The sequence below is a fragment of the Tachypleus tridentatus genome, chromosome 7 (genome assembly GCF_004210375.1).
Source record: "Tachypleus tridentatus isolate NWPU-2018 chromosome 7, ASM421037v1, whole genome shotgun sequence".
NCBI classification, from domain to species: Eukaryota; Metazoa; Arthropoda; class Merostomata; order Xiphosura; family Limulidae; genus Tachypleus; species Tachypleus tridentatus.
Window position 1 is genome coordinate 162,922,824 of NC_134831.1, and position 27,174 is coordinate 162,949,997.

The 27,174-nt window shown below is 32.9% G+C and overlaps 1 protein-coding gene across 20 annotated transcripts in view; it reads left to right on the top strand.

Moving 5' to 3' along the window:
- The window catches only part of LOC143257073 (cytokine receptor-like), a 120,614-nt gene extending 95,721 nt beyond the window's left edge, over window positions 1-24,893 (top strand). For 18 of the 20 annotated variants that reach the window (XM_076515245.1, XM_076515244.1, XM_076515234.1 and 15 more), the window contains 3 exons: window positions 8,635-8,707; window positions 19,044-19,211; window positions 19,618-24,893. In XM_076515245.1, the coding sequence (XP_076371360.1) occupies window positions 8,635-8,707; window positions 19,044-19,211; window positions 19,618-21,072 (1,696 nt within the window). In that variant the 3' untranslated portion in view covers window positions 21,073-24,893. The remainder of the gene's footprint in view (window positions 1-8,634; window positions 8,708-19,043; window positions 19,212-19,617) is intronic. The other 2 variants (XM_076515253.1, XM_076515254.1) reach the window with 1 other exon arrangement.
- Window positions 24,894-27,174: the final 2,281 nt, after the last annotated feature.

Consider the following 27,174-nt stretch of genomic DNA (forward strand, 5'->3'; position numbering starts at 1 on the left):
ACTGGTTTCTTCACCAAGGGAGTTTCTGAAGTGAGGCATATCTCCACTCACAAAGATGTAATTATGATGCCAACCAATGTCCTCATTCTGACATTTACATCACCACGTCCATGTACCACCATCAAGGCAGGTTATCTTAATTGAAAGGTATGGCCATACATTCCAAACTCTCTCAGATGTTTCCATTGTTAGAGGTTGTCACCTTGAAGACGTTGTGTCATTGTTTCTTGACGTGTGCTCGTTGTGGTGGCAAGGACCATGATGTCTGTGAGTGTGAAATGGACCCTCATTGCGTCAAATGTAATGGCTCTCACCCATTCTACTTTCATTCTTGCCCTAAATGGTTGGAAGAAAAAGAGGTGCAGCATTTGAAAACTATTTAAAACGTTACTTACCCTGAGGCTCAAGTTGCAGTTCACCACTTCATCTCGGACTAATGCTGCTGCACTTCATTCCACTACTACAATAGGAGTGCAGATTGGTCTCTCTGTGCCTCCAAAAGAATCATTCTCAAACCAAATGAAAAGTCATTTGAGCTCTGTTGTTAGAAACGTTAATGAATCAACTTCAACACCCATTTCTGTCCCTAACATACATTCCAGCAAACCCCAAAATCCACTTCCTTTGGTTTTGGGTACAGGCATTTCCTCAGGTACATCTTCTTCTTCTACCTCAAGATGCAAAACGATCATTTGTTCACGTCCTCAGTTGCTGGAATCTTCCAATAGCAAAGACCTGCCCAATCAATTCAGGGCAGGATCCATGTAGGTCGACAGACCTGTCTTGAATAAAGACAGTAATGGAAAAAAGATTGGTTGTACAGAGGTGGGCTCTCAACCTGGTTTGCCTACACATAAATATAAATGGCCACCTTGATACAATGGAACTGTGGAGGCTTACTGTCTAATCTGGATCACATCAAAGCACTGACTGTTTCCTACCATCCTTTTTGTCTTTTCTTACAGGAAATATTTCTGAAACCTGCAGATACAACCACCTTTTGACGGTTTTCTTTGTACATAAATGACAGACTTTGTGATGGACGAGTGCATGAAGGTATGGCACCGTTGGTTGATCAGCATGTGCTCACCCTGTCTTTATCACTCAACATGCCCTTGAAGCCCATAGTGATCCGTGTTTTCTTGGGTCATTCCATCACTGTTTGTTCTATCTGTTGCCTGCAGAAAACTATGATCAATCAGACCTTGATGCTGTCATTAGAACAGTTGCTATCATCCTTTTTAATCTTGGGGGACTTTAATGGACATCATCCCCTCTGGGAAAGTGCTGATATTGATGGGGGAGGGGTTGCTTCATAGAGGGAATGATCCTGGATCACAACCTTTCTGTTTTCAGCACTGGTTCTTATACTTATTGACATGCACCTAGTCAGTCCTTTACAGCTATTGATCTCAAAATTTGCTCCACTTCACTATTCTCTCTCTTTTCATGGAAGGTAGACAATAACCCACATGGCAGGGATCATTTTCCTATAATTTTGAGAGAGACTGGCCTTGATTGATGTCACCTGTGCATCTCGGTGGAAGCTGGATCACACAAAGTGGCCCTCTTTCACTGCTCTTGCAGAACTTGATCCTGCCATTGTCTGTAAACCATCAATATACAACTGTGTGACAGCAGTAACTGACTGTATTGTACAAGCAGCTGCTTAATGTAATTCTAAAACCTTGACACGTTTTCCACGATATACTCATCCATGTTGGAATCCTGCCTGTCACATGGCATGGAAGGCTCAAAAATGGGCCTGGGATACTTTCCGTAAATATTCCACACTCTCAAACCTTATCACTTTCCAGCAGGCCCATGCACATGCTAGGTGGGTAAGATGTCAAAGCCAGAAGGAATCTTGGATTAAATTCACAACCAGCATATCTTCTACCACCAGTTCCAAAGTCATGTGGGACAAGATTCAAAAGGTCAGTGGGCAATATAATTCTGTCCTTTTTTCAGTCTTTCTCTCTGATGGCCAGGAAGTAGCTGATACCCAGAGCATCACCAATAATCTAGGTGAAAGCTTTTGCCAGGTAATCTAGCACTTCTGCTTCTTCCTCCACCTTCTTAGCCATCAAGACTCAGGCAGAGAGATTGCCTCTTTCCTTTCGAGCTGATTGTCTCTGTGACTGTAATCTTCCCTTTTCACAGGTGGAATTCAAAGTGCCCCTTCATTGGTCTGGACCTGATGGATGTACACTATGAAATGCTGTGCCATCTATCTCCTGCTTCTCTTGCTGTTCTTCTGATTGATTTTAACCTGATCTGGCAGGAGAATGTTTTTCCTGATGCGTGGTACCATAGTATTGTCCTACCTTTCTCTAAGCCTGGGAAGGATCCCAAGATTTCTTCAAACTACTATCCAATTGCTTTGATGAGCTGTCTCTGCAAGACCTTAGGGAGGATGGTTATTGCTCATCTTGTTTGGTTCCTCTAATCAAACAACTTCCTCTCGCTTGCCCAGTGCTGGTTTCGATGACAGTGCTTTACTATGAACCATCTGAATCAACTTAAAACATCAATCATGGAAGCCTTTCTCAAATGACAACATCTTGTATCAATATTCTTTGACATTGAGAAGGCTTATGATACAACATTTTAGGTATGGCATTTTGTGAGACCTCCATGCATATGGGTTAATTGGCCATTTACCCATTTTTTTAAAATTTTTTTGATGGAAAGGTGATTCTGAGTTCATGTGGGTCTGGCACTTTCCCGTTATTTTCTACAAGAAATTGTAGTACCTCGTGGTTGTGTTTTGAGTGTCTCACTTTTCAGTATAAAGATTAATGCCATCACTGAACAACTCCCTCTTACTGTTGGAAAACGGGCTCTATGTCAACAACTTTTACATCTCATGTTAGTTGTTGAACATGAGGTATATTGAGTGCCAGCTACAGATTGCCTGCAGTCATTTGCTGAAGTGGACCACAACAAATGGCTTTAACTTCTCTCTCTCTAAATTGGTTTGTATGCACTTTTGCTGCCAATGGGGCATTCATCCTGATCCTGAACTTTGTGTCAGTTAAGTTGTACTGCCTGTGGTCCCTGAGATAAAGTTTTTGAGGCTTATCTTTGACCGTAAGCTGACCTTTATACCACACATCAAGTAGCTGTGGGTCAAATGTACAAGAGCACTGAACGTTCTCCATGATCTCTTCACCACCACTTGGGTTGCAGATCGATGTTTTATCCTAAAGATGTATCATACTTTTATTTGATCGAAACTAGACTATGGATCACTGGTTTGTGGCTCTGCTAGGACCTCAGACTTAAAGATGCTGGAACCTGTTCATCATCAGGGACTTTGGCTCTGCACCTGGGCTTTCCACACTTCTCCAGTTCAGAGCTTATACACAGTTTCATGAACCTTCTTTGCACTTCTGCTGTTTGCAACTCTCTTTACTATATGCTTCAAAATTTCATTCCTTACCATAGCATTCCACCTGGAGTTGTGTTTTCCTTCCTTAGTAGACCATACTTTTTCAGAACAGACAATCTACCATTTTTTCTTTTGGCTTTCATATCCAGGTACAGTTGGATGAATTGGGTGTGTCCTTGGATAACTTTGCTGTATCTACTGGTTAGCCCATCCCAATATGGCTTATTACAGTCACCAAATGTGACCTGTCTTTAAGTCATCTGAGAAAAGCAGATATCCCAATTGGAAATACTGTCTGTTATTTACTGAGCATCTTTCAAACCATCCTTCTATTCCTGTTTATACAGATGGTTTTAAATCAGGTGACTATGGGCTTTGCCATGGTTTGTTGTGGCTTGGTGGTTTCGTACTACAGCTTCTGTGTTCACTGCTGAACTTTTATGCCATTTCTCATGATCTGGATCACATAAAAGCTATGCAGTACTCAAATTGCACTATTTATACTGACTCACTTAGTTCTTTACTGGTCTTGGAATTGCTTCACTTTAGTTCACACTTTGTTCTCACTGATATTTAAAACGGACTGACCCATTTCTTTTTAACATGTACTTCTGTCCACTTTCTCTGGATACAGGGTCATTTTGATATTTGTGAGAACGAGCTCACCAACACTGCAGCTAAATCCTCTGGCACTATCACTGCTGTGCCTGTTCCACACAGGGACTATGGTCCTGTATCCAAGACTCGGCTCTGTGTCAGTTGGCAGTCAACTTGGAGTGAGCAATGTGAAAACAAGCTTTTCTAAATAAAACCCTCTATTGGTCTTTGGCCGATTGGAAAGAGAAAGTTGTTCTATCTAGACTATGCAATGGTCAGTTTTTTATCTCATTGTTTTCTTTTATTTGGGACTGATGCACCTGTTGTCTGTGTAACATTCAGGTCATAGTAAGCCACATTTTACTGTCTTGCTGTCGTTACGACTCTCAACGACGGCACCATTTTAAACATGCGCTGTAACATTAGACCGTGTTAATGGTGATGGTGACACTGTCCACCTTACACATTTTTTTAGCTTTTTAAAGGTCAGTTATCTTTTTAATGCTATTTAAGTATTTTAATTCATAGAATAAACCTTTTTTGAATGCGATTCCCTTTTAAGAATCAAAGTATATGTAGTTCGATTGTAAATTAGAAAATGGCTGTAATGTTAAATAAGTCTGAACCAGGACTGGAAAGGCCAACTTCAGGTGACTTACAGTGGTTTTTGAACTTACCTGTTAATCTTTGTGGTGAGTTATGATAATTACAATTTTGCTACAGAAAGTCCTTTACAACTTGTATCACTGTAGTTTTTCTCTTACCACTGTAGACTAGATGTAAAAATTGAATTTGATGCTATTTGTTTTGTATTCAAAAATAAACTTTGCCTAGTTTTACCTTAATTTCCTCTTATGAATTTTAATAACTTTACTATGATTTTATCTTTTTACTGGATATTTGGCACAGATAGCCTAGTTGCTTTGTGCCATAAAACTCCAAACCAACTAACCACACCTCTGTTGTCATTTGATACTTTATTGCTCTGAATTGCCCATTTTACATACTATTATTACTCTATGATGTCCTGAGCTTAACATAAATACATCTTTATAGTATACTAGTGTATAGTCTGTCAAAGTTGAAGGAAAAATTACTACTCTCACCCCATAGTACACCCTTACCTTACATTTCATAGCCAACTAAAATAAATTTTGAGAAATCAAGAAATGAAGAAAGTGCAATCGAAGTAATCAGATGTCAGTAAATTCCTTTAAACCAGTAAAACTTAAGATTATTCAATGAAATGAATTTGTAGCACATTGATAGAATAATTATTGGTAAAAATCAGTTACATTAACAATTTCTAATATACAGAAAAGCCAACATATTTGGTAACACTACCTTCCAACAATGGCTTTTGTGTAATGTTGCCTAGCAACAGAAGTATAACCTAAAGTATGAGAGAAATGTACAGACAACAAAACTGGAAAAATATTTTTCTTAATTTAGTGTCTGTTGATTACAGATATTTTATATATTAAAAACTTTGGTAACTTAACAGAAAATAGCCTCATTCAGAAGTTTAAAGCTGAATCAGTATTTTTACTGTCATGATAAATATGCACATGTCTCTAGGCTAGGTGATATCGAATTAAATGTTTACTTTAGGCTTATCAACACTTGCTACACTTAAGGTTTTTCAGCCAACTTGTACACTTGTCTCTAAAACTATAACTGAAGACAGTGATTAAATTATTCTCTCTGGATAAATATGCCAGTTTCTATTTCAAGAAGTTGAGCAGGGGGTAACAGACACTGGCTTTCATGTAGGCTAGGTGCATACTAAATAAATAAAAATATATATATATATATATATATATCCAACTTCTTGCTTTATAAAGATGTAAGCCAGAATGTCAAACCCTCTGACATTTACCAATGGTTTATTTATAATGAAGAGAAAGAGAAATTTTTCACTTTAATAGTTTCCATATAAAGTTAGCTCATTCTTCCAATAGGTTTTGAATTATTGCTATTGCAAGAAATAATTTTGATGAGGTAAGGTAATTATTTTAATTTACTTGTAGTTGAGTTATAGAGTCAATTAAATTCTAAAGTTTTGTCCAGAATGAGAGAATAAAAATATTAAAAAAAAAAAGTCTGACATAAGTGCTGAGTACCTGAAATGTAAACATTTTAACCTCAGTAGGTTAAATAAGAAAATAAATGAAATTAAAAACATTCTTGGTGAGGTTATACACACAATATGCTCATGTAATATCTAATAAAACAAGATAAGTAAACAACAATGGGTGTAAACTGTTACAAGCATGAACCTCTTTAGAATAAATCTTTTACAATCTGGAGCTATTCTACAGGGTGCTCTTATATATTTGTTAGCAGACATGTTTCAATATAGAATACAGGAGGTAAATACGAATGACAATTATAAACAATGTTGAAAGTGACCCCCGTTGGCATCAATACAGGCTTGGATCCTTCTTATTTTGTTTCTAAACACTGCTATCAGTTGCTGGCTTGAAATAGACTGAATAAAATATGATTACACAATGACAACTACACAATGACTTTCTGAACACCCTGTATAAAGAATAATGGTAATTTAGATTTCTTTCATATTTTTCTATGGTCAGTTAAACAAATCAACCCTGTATAATGTTAAACAAAATAACAGAAAAATGGTTCAGTGGAAAACTTTTGATGTTTATTTTTAAGGTTCTAGAAGTTATGAAGAAGTAACATGGAAACTGTAAGATGAAAACAAAAAGTACTTTTATTTATGACGTAAAAGTAATCTTTTACTCAAACTGACTCCATAAACACATGGAAAATTCTGATTTTATTATGTACAACATACTTATAATGTTTACTAACTGCTTGCCAAGTTCTGTGAAGATACTATAATTTTTAATATTGTAAGTATATGTATGGTTTCACAGTTGCACAGTATTTTGAGTGTGGCCAAAGTGACTGTGTGTATGTGGAGAGTTAACCCTCTGAATACAGACTTGGTCATTTTAACCAATTTTGTAATAATCATGAAACTATGTACAATAATTCTAAATGTACAAAGTGTATCCCATGAATTTTGTATGTTTATTGTGTAAAAAAAAACAAGTATTTTTACTAACTATTTATCTGTGAATTTACAAATCACTTTGAGTCAGTCTGAGTAAAAGTATTAAATTTTAAAGTACTTCCTTTCATCATAAAGTTTGATATTTTATGTGCATAATCTCTAGAGCTTTTTAAATGAATGTATTGTTCTTTGTAAAAGTTAATACTTTATCTTTCCCTCAACACTAACTACAGAAAAAGTTAAATAGGAAACAAAATCATTAACCCCCCCCCCAAATGTCTATGTTGCAAAAACCAATATATCACCAAGCAGTAGTTTCATGCTCCATAACAAGATTTGCATTCCTTGTTATGTGATTATGAAAAATTGTATGATTTTATAATTTAGTTGTTTTGTATAACAAGTTTTTAATTTTTACATTTAAGTTATTTTTGGTGAAAAATAATATACATTACAAAACAAGAAGTATAACACTTATTTTAGTCATAGACTGGTTTGTACTCAAGACCTTGGCTTTGTAAGCTTTTGTTTTGTACTAATTATGTTCATTGTCCAAAAAATAATTAATTTAGCTTTGAAATATGTATTTTGAAATACATTAAGCACTAAAAAAAATTGCCAAAAACTACTGTAATTTATCTGGCTCTCTAAGCTAGAAATAGTTTTAAAATTTTTCATTGCTCTGTGGAGCACCAGTGTTTACACACATCAAGAACTAACTGTAATATAATGACTTTCACTGGCAAAAGAATAAAAAATATTACCTGAATCACATAATTCACAAAATGTCTTTTGTTTTGTTTTTAAACATGTAACTTTGACAAGTAAATGTAAATCATTTCTAAAGTATGTAGGGTTTAGAGGGGCTTCTGTGTTATGCTTGAAAACTTTTTGACATCTTTGAAAATAATGTGGGAAGCTCTTATTTTTTAGCTTACCAGTATTTGTTTTTTGTGTATTTATTAGTGAAAACTGAAACTCTTGTAAGGGGAGAAAGGAAAATTCAGATGCAGAAGGTCACATGAGAAAAGGGAATGAAAATTTGAATATTTCCTTATTTTCATGTTAAAAAATTGAAGTTTTTATAAAATAAAATTTTGAGTTGAATATTATATTTTAATACCAAGTTCCTTGATGTATGTCACTAATAAAATAGTTTAATTAAATTTTCAAGGTAACTTTGTGAAGAAAACGACAAAGTTATGACACCAAAAAGCAATTACACCTGTATCCAGAATATTAATGGATTAATATTATCATTCATACTTTTTGAAAAAAAAATGAATGAATTGGTGGTTTTTGGCATTTCAGGATACTTAATTTTACCTTTTTTTCCCCCGAGTTTTATCCAATTATTATGTAAGTGTGGTATATTCTCACAAGCGGTATAATACAGCATCAATTTATGAATTGAATGGTGGATTGGGCATAATACTTACCATATTAAACGACTTTTCTCAGAACAATTAAGAATAAAGTGGTAGCATTTTTCAGATCCTATATAAGTATGTCTACATTATATATTGTCTTTATTTAGCTATGATACAGTGTCATATATCTGAACATGTTATATGTGTGTTTTTGTAAATATCTCACATAGGATGAAGAGCAAGATTGATTGGATGAATGATATAAAAGTTCAGTTACCAAGTGGTTTAGATGCACCAAACTCTGTGAGTATTTTATTGAACAAGTTTCATGTTAATATATTTTAAAAGTGCTAGAAATAGGTACAGAGCTGCTAGTTCTTCTAAGGCCTTTTTTTTTTTAATACTTGATAATTTCTTACTAGATTAGATTTAAATGTGACAAAATACTTGCAAACTCATACTGCTGTACTAAAAGTATGAAATTTAAGTTAGCTGTGGTTGTGATTGGGTAGTCAAAACTAACATGTGATCTTTGTCTTTTGAAGATGTTTTGTAGTAGGTTAAATCCTGCTAATCACTTGTTTTTTTACGCTTTAATCCTTCGTCATTAAGTACAATGCATTACAGTACAATAGAATAAACTTGCATGTATCTAAATAAGGGAGATGAACCAACTGTTTATGGCTACAAGATTTTGTCGTAAGAAAAGAGGATACATTTCCCTGATACATGTATGTGTTTAGATAATGTTCAGGTAATCGGGTGGTATGTGGAAATATTAAGAATATTGCTTTTATGGTAAAGATTAAAATGTTTTATTATCTGAGTATGCTGAAATTGATCCTCTTTGAGAAAAGATTGAAAACTGTTCTAGGGACATACTGAAATTGGTCCTTTCAGAGAAAATTTTGAAAAACTTGTTAAAATTCTAATTTTCAGTGCACTTGTCATTGTGATTTCTAGATCCATTTTGTCTTGCCCAAAGAAAATATGGAAAAAAATTATAGAGAACTTGTTTCAAATTATATTTCAAAATTTTATTTTTTTGAAATAATAACAATATTCAAATAATTGTACTACATTGTTTTATTTAAAGAAATTTGACAAAAACAAACTGAAATATTCAGAATGACAAGACATCCATGTGAATTGAAAATATATTCTAAAGACTTCTGGTATGGGCATCAAATTTTAATTAAAATAAAGTACAGAACAATGTTTCAACATTCTTAGGTCATCTTCATGTTAATAAAGTTTGCAAATGACAGTTGCTTGGAGTGTCTTAGTGACAAGAATGTAAAGGGGTACAAGATTGTATGGGTGTTGCAGTTAGAAGTTAGCTTATTAATTAATATAGGTATAAAGGTGCTCCTTTGTGCTAGTTTAATTTGGTTTGAATTCTTGTATAAGTAGGGCTTGTTTGATTTTGCATTTGTTTGTATTTGTTTCCTTACTTAGTATATTGGTGTTTCCTATGGTTATGTTGTGCGTATTTGAGTTGCAGTGTTCAAAAATATGCAAAGGTGTTTTTTTGTGTTCTTTGAAACTGGTTCACATTTTTCTGCTTGTTTCTCCAATATAATTAACAACTTAACATCTATCTGTAACACCCCATACAATTTCATACCTGTTTATACTGTCATCCCTAAGGTGTATCCAAATTCAAAATATGTTTCAGACATCAAATAAACATTCTCTAAGTTTAAAACAAATAAACATTCTCTAAGTTTAAAATGTTTCTAAAAATTTTACTGTGGACTTTATCACTTGTTCTGTGATAAATATTTATACTTTTTTCTAGTATTTTTTTCTTTAAGAAACAGCATATAGTCATGTTCAGCCTCGGTTGTAAAATTTTAATCAGCCATACTTATAAAATATCAGTTCTACTACTACCTTATTTAGTGCACTGTGTTTCACATTTATCAAATTGTAGGACAATAAAGCACCTGCCAAAACATTGTGCTGTGTTTAAATAGAAAAGTAGGTAGTGCTTATTTATAAACATTTACATTTTATATTAAAACTATGTGCATTATTAGAGCTGTGGTTCTTTATTATACATTTTAGAAATTTTATTTTTGAAGATAATTGTATTGCATGTTCATGACTTTTATTGTTTTTTAATGGCAGCAAACGTCATGTTATTTAATGTATCTGATTGTGTTCATTCTTATAACTCAAAATAAATGTGTTTAGGAAAAGTTGATTGACAAATGTTAGGGTTAGTATTTACCAATGTTTTGAGTGCAAGGGTTTTACAAATGGATTAGTCTTAGCATTTTGAACTGAAAAAGATTAGGACTTTTGTATTCTTTCTGCATTCAAATTAGCAGCTATAAGTAAAATAAATGTAGCTAACTTTTATTACGAGATAAATCTCAAAGTATAATACTCTGAAAAGAAAAGCTTGTAAGATTTCTACATACTACTTAGTAGTACTATGATATATAAATTAAAATAGGAGTAAGTTAACATTAAAAAATTAATTTGCTATTTTATAAGAAGTTACAATAGGAGGAAACATTTATGTACTAAGTTACAAATCAAGATACTTATACGAAAGGTGAACCTCAGTTATGACGAATACAGTTTTATGGAAATCATGAGTATAAAAACAAAAAACAAAAAAACACTATATTAACATTGGTATAGAAAAATCTTACCCTGAGATGTGTAAACAATTATATCGGTAGCTCATTTGAAAATAGTGTGTAAATGTAAAGTGTCTATATGTAAGTTCACCAAAAACTTTATTATACATATTTATACAATTCATGAATAAATGCAAGAATTAACAAAAACTGAAATTCAGTATTGTTACCAAATATTAACTGAAGATGAATAACTGAGTACTGATTGACAGTTGGAACTAAACTGAAGAGTTTACACACAAACTGTGTAGTTGGATAGTGTTCAGACAAATACTGAAATATGTGTATAAAAAGTAATGAAATTTGGGCACAGTAATGTATGAAATAGATAGAAGCAATGATGATATTCAAGGTACATAAAATATTTAATTTGTATGCTCTTCTAAACTGTATACAGTCATGTGTCTGAAAATATTGACTGTACAAATAGTGAAAATGTGAAAGTTTCAAACCTTTAAAAATAGAATTTTGTTTAAATCAAATGGAAAGACCTAAATGTAAATGCCGAGTGATGGTGTAAAAAAACAAAATGTAAAAAAAAATGTCAGGTATTATCATCAACAAAAAACTTTACTAATGAAAATAGTTTTTAAGACAAGAAGAAAAAATTAATATATTCAGATTGAGTTTTATTTTTATTTTTAATACAAAAAAAAAAGAGAAATGTTTCTTGACTTTGTTTTGAGAATATTTGTAGCAAGCTCAAAAGTAAAAATCTAATTACTCATAAGATACTGATGGACTTTAGAAAGAAATTTGCTTTCTTTGAAGAGTCTTAGAAGTACAATACACTGCAGAGTATCTTACATACCAACAAACTTTGTACCTCTTGCAATCTCAATTAAACTCGTGGAGGCAAAATTTATGCCTTTTCTTTTTCTCAACAAATGCTGAAAAGTGTGTTCCCCACTAAGAGCCACCTGGGTATGTCAGCCAGAGATGACAGGCAAATACTTGATGAACAAGAAGGCCCTTCCTTACTTAAAATGGTTTTCATGAGGTATTCAGCAAATTGTGAGCAGTTCTTCTGTAGGTACTTATTCTTGTTAGTTACCTCTCTGAAAACTATGAGAATTAACAATGGACAGATCAACAGGTCTGAAAAGAGGTCCTTTATACTGTTTTATTTTTGTGGGATGGAACAATAACTGAGAAATTGATTACTAGGATTAACTTTTCTTATAAACTTGTGTCCGCTCCACATTTATCTCTAGTGCTGTGCATTGTAGAAAGAGCATAAATCTCTTATCACAGCAGTCATTGAAGTACAACTTAAAAATTGTGTCAGTTCCTTCTTTAACATACCTTGGAAGTGGACACTTTCCTCCATACAAGTGCCACAAGTATAAGGTTAAAGTGAAAGCATCTTATCAATCACAGCTGAAAAAGTATAGAAGTTGTCAATGAAGAGTGTCCTCTTACAAGATACTTGTCCACTGAAGTCATTATAGCTGTGTTAGCTAAGCTGTTTGAAAGAATAGAACCCTCTTTACCTGAATATACTCTAAAACTTAGTATATACAGCCACAACTTCTGCCAGAACCCACAATTTGATTTCTTGTGTGGTAAGTTTGGTAGGTAGGTGTTTTCTAAATAAAATTCTACCTTTTGTTTCTGATATTTGTTCATCAGTAGATAATTCCCTTTAAGGGTTATAGTGAGCCAAAAGAAGTGTTAGTAGATGATTGAACATACTTTACCTTGAAACGTTTGTCATGCTTTCATCCAAGTTTTTGTAGTTTATTAGCAATCACTAAAATGCAGAAAGCAAATGATGATTATAAACTTAACTCTGGAAGATAATGAAGAAAACCAGTGTAAATGAAGTGAAGGAGTGGTAGAACAGTAATCAGTAAGTGATGGTGAGGTATGTCCATAGCAATAGTTACACCAACTTTCTTCAGGACTACTAGCACTACATTTTGACATTTTTCTTTTTTTTTATGGCACCAATGTTTAGGTATTCCCCTTGTTGATCTGTTTGTTTCTTAAGCAGTTTTGGTAACAATGCTGAAAGTAAAGGACAATTAGGGAAAAAAATTAAGAGAAGTCTCACACCTGATATCTTGATTGGATACAGTCTCATATGAGGTCCCTCAACAGTTTAGGCAGTTTATCTTTAAGGACTTCCTATTTCCACTCTGCATTACAGGTCAGAGGCTTTTGTTGTCTTTTTGCTTCTGGCCATGTTTCAAGTGGATGTGGTGCTGATTGTTGGAGGACCAGTAACAGCATCCCCCCTTGAATTTTGGGGGTTAGGAGGAGATACTTTTTCCCACAAGTGTAGGTTAGGCTCTTCAAACAAAAGTGAATTTAACAAATATAGGTTCTTCTTGATGGACTGTTGCAACCATTGCTGTTGTGGCTTCCTCCTCTGATTCAGAAAGAAAGAAATTATTTTCAGAGGATGCCAAAAAAAACAGTAACAGTAATTCATTCACAGAAATATTTTTTTTTCACAGAATCTATTGCATCCTTGGAGACCACCTAGGAAAGTTTCAGCATGTTATTAATGTTCAGTTGACATAATAAAAACTTTGTATTTGTATGAATTTCAACTATTGAATCTAGATTTGAAAGTTCTAAGATTGCATTTAGAAAATTCAGTTAACAATTAGTCATGCTGTTTGTCATGGTTAAAAGTATTTAGATAGGCTAAACAAAATATACATCACTTTTTACACACTATCTGTATGGTATGTTGGAACAGCAGCATACACGGTGTACATATACTTTTAAAACATAAAAATATAGTAAATAATATTTAAACCATAACTATCCATAAGGCTTGGATTCTTACAATGTGTAGCAAAATTGAAACGTTATTACAAAATATATATCAAATTTTACACATTGAAAATGATTATATCTTACAAGACTTGGAAAACTTTGTCCAATAAAGGTTCATAAATAATTTTCTTTTACTAGTTTAAAATGTTTTATTAGTTGCTAATATTCTAGAGGCGTGACAAACAAAAGAAATAAATGTTTTGTGTGAGTATTGGGTATAACTAGTATATATCAACAGTTTCTTCAGTAAGTGCTTCTCACGTTATATCATACTTTATTGTAAGTTATCACTCACAATACATTGATACATGTATATAGAACCAAACATAAAATCACAAAATTAATTAAAACTACTTGAATGCAACATCAATGAATCTGATTTAAACATTCATCAAAAATATTATAAAAAATCTGTAGAAATTTCTTTAAGCCTTTGTTATTTGATTATCTTAACAAAAACATCTTATTTTACATGAGATTACAAGGATTTGGGTTTAAATTTGTTTTTACTGTTGATGCTCTAAAAGAAAAAACATTTGATTAGTTATTGATATTGTCGAGACCTAGTAAACACAAAAATTACTATTTCGGGTAACTGTCGAGTAGAACTACAGGGTGTTTGGAAAGTCACTGTGGACTTGTATATTTATTAACAGACAAAACTGCATAGTGACTTTCCAAACACTCTGTAGTACATACAAGTAATTTTCTCCATTATATTGAAATGTTTATTACATCAAATCGTAAGCTATCACTGTATGCATTTTTTGTGTATGTATCAACGTAAATATCAAATACACTGCAAGCAACTTTCAGTGAAGCGAGTGTAAAATCCTATTTAACTATTAATTGTAAGGAAGATAGGAGGTCTGTGAAAGTATACGAAGAAGATATTTGAATAAAAATGTGCATCTTACCTTATGTGAAACTCCCCTGTTATACAAGTTAGCTTTTCAGTGTTTACACTGTGAATAAAGATAATGCATTTATAATTACGTATCTCAAATAGTAATAAACATACAAAGTTAATATTTTGTATAAGTGGCAAGTAGAACTTGTAAAGCTTAAACATTCTTTGGTTTATACGTAAAATTGCAAATGCATGTGACGTTACTGTTAAGATATATTGCTCCACGTGTGTATGTTGATGATATACTTATGTATAGACTGAAATGTGCAATAACATGAATACGAATTTCACTAAAGAAACATTGATCACAAACAGTGTAACATCTGTGGTTATTAATGAATATCATGCTCAAAAGGACATCTTACTTTAGATGAGGTTTCCAGTTCTCAGATGTGTGGACAAAGGTTTTTAGAGGATGGAAGCTGAAGAAGTACAAATGTGGGACTGATTTTATGAGACTAAACAAGTTGTTATATACATAGGATGATAGGAGGCCTGAATATGTTTGGAACTTAGACTGCATGTGAAAATAAATAAACACCATATTTTGATTGTAAAAATACTAAATACATGCCCAAAAAATGGTACTGTGGAAGAATATATACTGTCATTTACACCTCAGGGATTCCAATATTTAAAACATCGAGTTTCAAACTCCGATAAAAATGTTGCCTATGGGGAGCTATATATGAGAATTTCCTACTATATGGTGTGTGTTTTATATACAAAACTTTTGCTATATTATGTACCAAGGATCTTGTACTGTAAACTTTGATATACATTTACAAGTAGTGTCAGTTAAAGTTGTACTTTGTATTATGAAACCAAATATAATAGAATTTGTTAAAATAAACTTGTATGAGAGATCACACAAACTGTATTTGAGTACTGTAAACACAAAACAATGCATATACTTTCTTACTGTTAGTTCCAGAATGACAATAATGTTCAAATGCACCCATGACAGAGTCTGTGAGAAGAGAAATGCCTTGAGTGGCTGCAAGATGAGATAATATCAACAGTATCAACTGCTATAAAGGTTTCAGACAAAAATATGAGTACAATGAAACTTAAGCTTGAAATAAAGATAAATTATTTTATGAGAAGATAAAAATATTTTATACATACATATATAAAGTGAAATCCTATGTAAGAATAAAAAATACTTATTGTTTGGCTTTAATTATAGATATTTTCGATCTTGTATATTACTTGGAAATATCAAGACAATACATGATTTTGTAAGAAAAACATACACGATTTGCATTTTATAGAATGATAAAATGTTGTTAGAGATTTTTAGAATAATGAAGTTAAAATCAAGATCAGCTGTACATATTTAAATAGTTTCCCATAAATTACATTTCCTGATGCAACCTCTCAAATATTTCAAATATGATAATCTATAAAAGCTAAGTATGTCAAAATTAAATCACTGTTCTAGTGAAACAACACAACTTTATGAAAATCCCTCTCAAATTTCATACAATTTCATCTTCCAGTTTCATTTTCGGAATGAAATGTGACAACATTAACTATACACAGTAATTGGCCAGGTCTCGTAAGGATAATATACACGTAACGAGTAATTTCATTGTGGGTTTGACTTTCACTCATCACAACTGAATTAATTTATTTCCAGGATATTTATGCGTATGTGGGTTACACTTGCAGCTTAGCAACTCTCTGAAATTTACATAAACAATAAAACTTTGCTTGGAGATTGAGTAATATAGAAGAACATTTGTTTATTAGAAGTATCTTGTCTAATAAGTTGGGTACTCGTTTAGAAACTCGTCAAAATTTCAAACACATCTAGCAGTTTGTTGATCTTCCTTATTTCTCTGGACATTTTAGAATTAATACACCACTAGACTGTAGAAATATTAATATAACTTGTATGAAGGTTGGGAGGTAGATATTCTTTACATTGGCTGACAACGACATCTTGAGCAGGATGTCTCTTTTATTGGATGACTGACAAATGCTTTAATATCCTCTTCTTCCCTTCTGCTAAAATGATGTCTTCAGATGCTCTTTGAACCTCTGTCTTTATAGTCTGTAGGCAGGGTGGTGGTGATGTGTCCAACAGAACCAAAATCATTATGTACCTTGTGATCTCAACTTTGACTTAAATGGTTTTTGCCCCTTACTAAAGTTTGTAATTTCATTGAACTTTAGAAGTCTTTATTGATGTAATTATATTTCCCAGATGTTCCTAGATTTAGATCACTCAACCTATAACCTGCATATGTTCTTCTAGCACAAGTACCTGGCATTTCTGGAATTTGAGTTTCTTTTCTTGGTTCTCTTGTTTTCTTTGCTTCCAGACTTTTCTTTATCCAGGTCTATTATATAATGTGAACTTCCAGATAACTGTGTTCTCAACTTAAACATCCTGCTGGCTCATTGACTTTCTAGTATATGTGTTATAATGTTGAAGGAACTGCTCATTTACTTTTCAAAAGTGTCTTGGAGTGTCCCTTGTAATTAGACATGTTACTGTTGACATATTTGAACATCTAATGCACACTGTATTTCCACATTATATTCACTACTTGTCAGTTTTACAAGAATTATTAAATAAAAAGAAATTAAGGTCGTTCACCAGGAGCTAATTGTTCAATGAAAAATTGTCCTCTTGGAGGAAAGGTTAAAAATTTGATAGCAATCAAGGAACTTGCTGTCACGATGAAGGTTGGAATACTTGAATTTAAGGATACATCAAGGTGATGATACGTGAATGTAGGAATACCTGGAAGTGACAATACTTAAATGTTGTGTAACATACTAAACTTGCATGCCACAAGAATCAGGGTTCAACAATACTTGGAATAAAATTGAGCACTTACTGCAAACACTTAATAAACTCGTGCCTGGTCAGGACTTAACATTAATAAACAGTAAAACAAATATCAGTATTAATTACTATTAAATAATGGTTAAGAAGAAGAATAAACCTAATATGAAAAAAACAAAAATATTCAAAAATCACCCTTTTTATATTAACAGTTTTGACTGATGAACAGCAGTAATCTTATGACCTAGCTTACGAAGCTTATGGCAGGGTATTTGTTCTCTATATTAGATCATGAGATTACATCTCATGTGATTGTAAGTCTACATAATCATCTTAATGCATTAATAATATCTGTATGAGTTATAAGGTTAGTTGGTTTTTTGATGTAACTAAACATTCTTAGATAAGTGGTTGAAGGAATAATGGAGGGTTATATTGAAAGATGTATTCCAGTGCTTAAGTTTGTGATAATTGTCAACATGTTTTTTTTGTTGTTTTTTTTGTCAGGACCAGTAAGTATGTAATGTTTTTTAGGTGGCATATGAATATTAATACTAAGGTTAAGTACTTGTGTAGTTCTTTTTAAGTAGAATTAGTTGAAGTTAAAAATTCTGAAATTGTCTCTAAATTATTATGTTTTGATAGTATATGCTGAAATATATGTACACAGTTTTGTAGTAGGATGGAAATCTTGCATAGTTTCATCCTGAGGATGGTTTGCTTTGATTCAGTGTACTGTATAATATAAATATTTATTTTTTGTATTATACAGGGTGTTTGGAAAGTCACTTTTACATTATATATTTATTAACAGACATGTTTTAATATAGAATACAGAAGGTAAATATGAATGACAATGATAAACAATGTTGAAAGTGACCCCCGTTGGCATCAACACAGTCTTGGATCCTTCTTATTTTGTTTCTAAACACCGCTATCAGTTGCTGGCTTGAAATAGACTGAATGAATGCTGTTAACACTGCTTTCAAAACTGCACAGTGACTTTCCGAACACCCTGTAATATTCACAGTAGGTAGGGTATACAAAAATTGAGTATATTTCACAGTATAAATACATGTGTGTGTACAAATAGTTTATTGTTATATATGGTGTTCATATAAGTGTCCTTGAAGGATAAGGTTTGCATAATTTCATAGTATACTTAAGTGAATCTTGAGGTGGTAACAAGCTTAAATAATGAAAACTATGTCTATTCAAAGACAGAACTAATGCATGAAACTGTAGATGTTTGTTATTACTCTGCTGATACCAGATAAGTTAAATCATGCATGTGAGCATGAACATGACTGACACTTTAAACTGAAACTTAACAATTACAAGTGAACAAACCTTCAGAGAACTAACCGTCTTTTGAATGTAACAAACTTAGCATGTTGTGTGATGCTAGGAATGGCTTACTAATATGTATGTTTGTTATGCATGGTAACATTCGTTGTTGCTGATCTAACCATTCCTCCCCAACAGCATCCATTCAGTGACTATGAAAAGTTTAAAAGAGACCTGATCAGAAATTGCAGTTACCCTAATACAAGTCCTACGTTTGACCATCTCAGTTCCTTCTCTGATATAGCTGGTTTGACGGAGAGACAAGGTTCACTAAATTCACATTGTAGCAGTTCTTCCACTGATCAGGTAAAGTAGGATCATGCCTTGTATGCATGGCAGACTTTTGGCTTCATTTATAAGCTATCTTAACATGTCATATCTGTGCATTTTCTTGAAATGTGTTTGTTTTAACAAACTTAAATTAATTGTTTTTATATCTTATTGTTATTAAATTATGTTTTTAGCTCTAAAAGATATTTAGTTAATTTAAAAAGAAATTCTGATTTATACTTTAGATTCCATCTTTCATAATATCAGTTTTGAGATAAGCATTAGTTCCAAAATGGTAGGCTAAGCCTTTTTTCATTGTGGAATACATTTTTCACCACAGTTTAACAATGGTATTCTGTTACAGTTTATACTTTTTGTGCTTTTGTCTTCAGAAAAAAACAAACAAAATAGTAATAACATAGTTTTACTTATTTGTTTCCAGCTGCTACAGAAAAAAACAAAAATTTGTGATTCCTACAGAAGAAATGACTTGACAATACAAGGTGGTCATGGAAGTGCCACATCCATTGCTAATCGAACTAATCTTTCTTCTGATTCTGGTACGGAGATTGATCTTCATCCTCCACCTTCTCCGGTGTCAGAAAAGACTAGTTGCATGCCCCACTCCTGTTCCCGTCCAGGTCTTCCAAAAGTGGAAGAGATTCAGGATACTAACAGCAGAGATTCTGGCCTGGATAGAGATCATCCAGATGACAGCAGAGAGAGGTATTTTTACTCACAGAATCACGTCCAGCAACCTTATAGCAGATTTGGTCAAGGTAGTGGGTATGTTTCATTTCCTGGCCAAAACAATAACTTGAGTTTAAGCAACCATCTGGCAAATAGTGAGCCTTCAATTCATAGTGAAGAAGATGTAGTTGAACCTGTAACTGTTCCACCCTACTCAAGATTTGGTTTGGCCAAGAGTGTTGGAAATGTGCTTGAAGAGACAAGAGATTCACCATCCATCCAAGAAGAGGGTCAACCTTCTGCATTAAGTTACTCCAAATTTGGTGTAATGTCTCCTATTTATCAGAGTAGAGACAGAGACCCAACAGTTGGCATAGTTTTTGATCATTCTAGGCCATTTGACATTCCTCATAAAAGGCTTTTAGATTCTACAACAAACCAAAGTAAACCTGTGTCCAAAGGCTACGTAAGCATGACACAGGCTGAAAACTTCACCGTCCCAGGTTCATTCAAGGAACCCAGTAAACAAGGCTCATATTCTAAGTTTTTAGTTGAACCAAAAGATAAAATCTCTCCTTCTTTGTCTGGCTATGTGTCTCTGCATGACAACAGCAGTCCAGATTCCCTACCACAAGCAAACAGCATTGACAACAAAGGTTATTCCAGATTTGGCGTGGATCCAATTCTTGATGATGATATAACTCCTTTGGAAGACTGTTTTGATCAAGAAACAGTAAATAGTGATAAACTTTTGCTCAAACCACCAGAAACTAGTGATGGTGGTGGCAGACAATGTCCTCTCTTGAATGAAATCAATGAAGATGATGATAAACTATTACATCTTGACTTTCCAGTAAATGGTTATGTTCAGTGTCCTGTTCCTCATGATGATGAAGTAGATGATCATGTAGAAAATTTGGACTTAGAGAAGCCAAAGTGGACAAGTACAATGAATGACCTGTCAAAACCTATGGGAGTTTTTGACTTTAATGATAATACCAGTGGCTATGTGTCTAAGTTCCAGCCTCACCATTTGTCAAGTGACTTGTCTCCTCAGAATTTCTCTTTCAAAAACAATGGTTATGTATCCTTGGGTGAGACTTCTCAGAATGGAGATACACAAAAAAAGAACATTACTAATTCAGGGTTAGTGGTTGGTGTAAATGACTCTGGAGAACTAACTGGCTATCAGAACTTACCAGTTTGAAAGACTAAAATACTAGTATACTGTTTGGGCATTTCATAAATTTGAGTGTTTTATGATACATGGCATATAATACCTATTGCAAAGTATTTGAAGCTATATATGCACTTATAAATACTGGGAACTATTACAAATGCTAAGAGTAGCATAAATGATAGGTACAAATATTTGGTGGTACAACTGTCTCTGTCCACAGTTAAAGGGTAAGGTATTTTTTCTAAAAGCTCTTGCTTTGATATTAGTATACTTGCCTGCTTTTAGTACAATTTATAATTTATCTTTGAGTGCTAAGTAAGGTAAAACAGTAGCAAGAAGATCTTAGGGTCATCAAAGATCTGGTAGATTCAAACGTTTGGTTTCAACGAGGAAATTACTTTAGTGGTAAATCAAAGCTGGGAGTTAGTCTTGCTAAAATATTTATTTTTTAAAATCAATGTCTTTGATATAGAGGTAGAAACTTTCCTAGTAAAAGTAAATCTATAACTAACACTTAGTTCAGTTTAGCTCTTTGGGACTTCCTTGTTGTAAATGTTGGAAGAAAATGCTTTTATATACTCGTGTAGATATTGTGCCAAAGTGTATTTGCTGCTCACCATCTTAGACTAAAGTGTGCCTTTTTAAATCCTCTATATCAGTAAACTACAGACATTGCTGATTGATGTTTCACTTAGACATTGCTTCTTTGTTGAAATTATGTTGGTGGTTAGTTGTAACTGTTGTGTGCATGAGACAAAATACAAGTTTCTAAACACAAAGACTTTTAAAAGAGACTGCTAGGCCCCTGAAAACTTGTGGAAGTTTCTAAAGTGAAACAAATAGTAAATGATCTATGATTGGTTTGTATTGTATTTTCACTTTATTGTGAAGTTCTTTTAATCTTCTGCATGGGAATATGGCTTCTCTCTTGCTCTCCTCAGAGTTGGTATTCTAAATATGTGAAGATTGTACAAATAATATTTTGGAAGAATTATAGTAGAAATGAATTTTTAGAGTGTATTTGTTGATAAATGTATGAAAAATTGGTATGTTGGAAAAAGACTAAGAAAGATGAAACATCATACGTAGTTTGATGTTTTAAACTTGTTAAATATTGTCTTGTTGACTGTTTTTGTTTATCAGTAGTGTTGTGTTGCCTCTTTTGGCTAAGTTACTCAGTTAATGTACTTCAATTTAAGACCACTTGTGGAAGTAGGATTTTGTGATGAGTTGGCTTTATAGTATAAACAGGTGACACAGCAGAAAGTCTGTTGACTTACAATGGTAAAAACCTGGTTTTGATAGGAGTTGTGTGTAGCTCTGTGTTTAACTTAAACAAACAAATCATACACAATGAAAATTGAAATATTTAAGTGTCTAGGTCTGTTTAGTGATATGGTACTTTTACTTTAAGCTGTTGATGACCTGTGGCATTCTGTTATTAAACTAAAAAAGACATTTTAAAATATTTAATTGTCCTGATACTGGGAAAGCAAATGGGATAATGTTAAATCATCTGAAAAATTTATATAACCAAAGAATTTTTTGTAAGGTGGGCTTTCCTTTTGCTGAAAATATGAGCCACCAAGTTTCTTTTAATGTTCATTATGTGACACAGTTTGCTTACTTGAGATCTGATAATAATGTAAGTACAGTTAATATTTGTTATGGAGCTAGCTGGAGGAATAATTAATTGAATGTTAATTTCTATATGTCAACTATGTTAAGAATGATAATCTATGTATTATAGTTTTATTTTTCCCTAAGGTAAGGTAAAAGTGTCAGGTCTAATGTCATTATAATATAGTAAACAACAGGTTCATTGTGTGTTCTTACTATAAAATAAAATTGTGCTTTACTTTCATCTGTAACCACTTCTTAAGATAGTGTTAGCTAGGGTACTTGTGTTCTTAAGAGTAAAACCACATTAAGATGCAGCAAACTTTACAATATCAGTTTTTGTCTGTACCAGTGAATGCTTTTGTAATATTATTCACTTAAGGTAATATCTCAGAAATGTTACAAAGGCTTTATTTCAGTGTCCTTGCTGTATAAATTTGCAGTATTTAATGCACATATAAAATGCAAATGTTTTAATGTGGTTTGTCTGGAAAAGGGTACAACTTGAAAGGACTGGTAATTTTTGAAGTGTATTTCACTTATGTATCTTCAGTGTGTTTTTTTTGAGAAATAACTTTTGATGAGAAATAAGTATGAAAGTTGACTTTTTTTCTAACTGTTGAATCTCATCAAATAATTTGATTGTAAGAAGAAAAAAACGTTTCTATTTCAAATTTTTAAGAGAAAAGATAATACTTATTTAACCTTTATGTAAGTAAAATATCAAACACATTATGTAATAAGTATTTACTGTTATAGTACTGTTTGGAATGTTCTTGCACTACTTAGATGGATAGTGTGTAACTTTGCTCACAGAACTCAGGCTGGTGGTTAGTTTTGGAAACTTGCACCAATACTTGTGAATTTTTGAAACTGTAACTAATAAACGGTAGTCAGTAGTTTAGGAGTCAAAAAATGTGTGTAGTCTGTTCGTAAAACGTGTACGTCTTTGCTTAAAATAATGTAAAAAAAAGTTTTTCTCTATTGTCGACACATACCTAATTTTTAAGGAGCCAGTGGTGGCTTGTGTGCTGGATAGGCGAGACACGTGTTTGTAATCTTTGTGTGTCACGTTGCAACTTCCTGTCTCCGTAGAGTCCATTTTTCACTATCCGTTTAGCTTTCTTGTCAACGTTAAAAAGGAACGTTCTGACACACCTAGATGTTATTCTAAGACACTCTATAAGCGAAAACAAAAAAGAGCATCTTATATCAACCACACTACATCTGCTGTGTCTCGTGCTGAAGACCCATACTTGAATGTACGTATTGTTTCTTTACGATATATTAAATCACAATTGAAACTTCAGTTAATAATTACCACACGCACACACGCATATATTATAACCAAAACATAATAAGAAACACGTTTGTTGTGTCCATATTGGGGAAAGTAAGTTGTATGTGTGTGTGTTACTGAAGCCAGTTGTGTAGTATTAGCTAAGAATCCGTTCAGATGGTACTGAACTTTCTTAAATAGATGGATTGTCATAGACAAGCGTCGAATGTTCATGAATGAAATCGGGCACACGTGCTGTTCTAAGAACGTTTACCTCCAAACTAGGTCTCATCTTTATCATTTCTAAGATGCGAGTGAAGCTGAACCAATCAGGTGTTTCATTTTAAAAGTTTAGCTCGACAAACGTTTCTTGTGTAGAATCGATCTTTATTTTACGGACTAATCATGAATATTGAGAATTTCGTAAGTCATGATGATTATGTTAACATGGAAGAGTTAACAGTTTTGTTGGTTTAATCCAAGTGGACATTTAAGGCTACTATACCTTATGCAACACTTACCCTAGTTAGTGCTAGAATAGTATTTTTAAATGTGTTATTGTATGAATTCTAACATTGAATAATTTGGCAACGTGGCCAATATTAAGGTATTATTTCTTTTGTACAAGCCAAAGAAAATTTGTTTTATTTTAAAATATTTCTCTTTAGTTTTCTATGTGTTCATTATAGTCTAAACACTTTATACACACTGTTTGTCTATTCAGCCCTTGTACATACATTAAAAATCAAAAACTTATTGTAGATTTTAGCCATCTACCACATACTGAGAATTGTTACGTGACAATTATTTTTTATTGTACAACTGAATTATTGATATTTTAATTTCAATGATAGTTTATTCGTTTTCAGATGTAATCGACATAGCTCAGAATGCAGTGTTTCGCATAAAAAACTGAATTTGAACAGAATAAAACGTGTTCACAACGGTCACTTGCCTTGATTTTTATAGTGTTTAAAAACATCGGGAATAATTTGCTTGTGTATGTGAGCCGAGGAAATAAGGATGAAACAGCAATTCTGATTTTCTTCACTGTCGTGTTGTTGTTCACAGTGCGTCGTTTATATGAAGAAAGTCAAGTTAAAAACATAGGAGCCATCATCCACCAAATAAGCCATTATGTAGCAATACATTGTCTAAATTGCAGAAAGCTAGAGTCATCATGCACCAAATAAGCCATTATGTAGCAATACATTGTCTAAATTGCAGAAAGCTAGAGTCATCATGCACCAAATAAGCCATTATGTAGCACTACATCGTTTAGATTGTAGAAAGCTAGAAACATAGGAGTCATCATGCACCAAATAAGCCATTATGTAGCACTACGTCGTTTAGATTGTAGAAAGTTAGAAAAATAAGGAATCATCATGCACCAGATGAGCCATTATGTAGCACTACATCGTCTAAATTGTAGAAAATTAGAAACACAGGAGCCATCGTGCACCAGATAAACCATTATGTAGCACTACGTCGTTTAGATTGTAGAAAGTTAGAAAAATAAGGAATCATCATGCACCAGACGAGCTATTATGTAGCACTACATCGTCTAAATTGTAGAAAATTAGAAACACAGGAGCCATCGTGCACCAGATAGGTAAATATATTTATATATTAAGTTACGTTAAAAAAAACATGTCGACCTCAACTTCATGACCCGAGAACTTGAACAAACCTTCAGATCTCTTGCTTTTTTTAGATTTTTTAAAAATAAATTACGACTGAAATATTACAGGTTTGTCTATTAAATTTTAAGGAGAGAAGTGTAAAGCACTAAATTGAAGAGACTATCCGAGTGTTTTAAATATTCGCAGTATCGAAGTAGTGTTTCAAGATAACTTTTACTTAACATATTAATCAAAATTGTAATGAAATACTTTTATCAACAGAAATATTCTTTTTTGGTCTCTTATTGTTGTTTAATTCAAACATGGTTTTATTGAATGTAATTTTTTAAGATAAATGTGATATTTCTCAAATAAGGTACAAGAAATGTCCAGTAACAGAAACGTAGCATCACTCCTAATGGCGTGGTGCATGAATAATTTAGTTTAAGAAGTTTTTCAGTGATTGTGGATATGCAACAACTTAAAATATAGGAAAAAACGAGTACATATCTTCTCATTCAAAACAATGTCGAAGGTACCTTCTAAGTTTGTAGGAATTGGTATTGAATCGACATTTGAAGATAAACACTTTTATATCGTTGAGGGCACCCATCTGTTCTTTGGGAAGGAAAGTATTCTGTATATTTATTGGTTGTTAATCAGCTTTGAAGCTTGGTCATCTGAATCATGGTTGATTTCCTAAAATTTACAAATCTTTTGAAATCAAGTTAGCTTTAAACGCAAGATTGGGTGATTTTAAACTTACCAAAAGTCAAGCAGACTTATAGGTTTTTAAATATAGCCGTTATTTACTACCGAATGGTTTCAGTTGCAGTGCAACAGGTCTCTAAGATTAACCATAGAAAAAAAAAGAGAAGGGGAACAATAAAATATCTATTGCTGATTCACGTGTCACGAGACAGTCAACTGTTTCGAGTTTATTCTTCTTCCATCTCGGATGTTGTTGTGCCTTTCGAATGACCCTCTGAACATAATTACATCTTTGGTTCCTCACTGAATTTCGATACATATTTTAAAGCTAGGATTTAATTATGAATCCAAAAGCTACCTTAAAAGATTCATCTTTTCTCTGCAAGAGAGTTTATGTGAACTTCTATAAGGTCAAATGTTGAGGAAATGTAATACACAATTAAAGCTTTCATCTCTGATGTGATGGAACACTTAGGTTCTCAACAACACCTTGAAACGTGTAATCAAAGTCTACTGGGTTATTCACGAAGGTAGAGACTCATTACAGTATTTAAAGTGTAAGCTTCGTGAACCTCTAAAACGGTAAATGCATTACAAAAACAAATGGCGTAATCCACAATTAGTGCATTCCTTTCTGAATATTGAAACCAGTCTGATGCATACTTTTAATATTCAGTTTAATTTGCCGATAACCGTAAGCCAGATCTGATATATTGTATTAACAGCACATTCTAACACTTCCATGTTTATTAATCTGAGGCCAACAGCAAACTTTTACATTTGTTTTTTGTTTTTTCAAGTTTTGAGAATCATCAGTGAAAATTGCACTGTTCTATACTTTAACACGGAGATGATTTCAATATTGATTATTCCTTGTTCTCCAAACTTGTAGAGTTT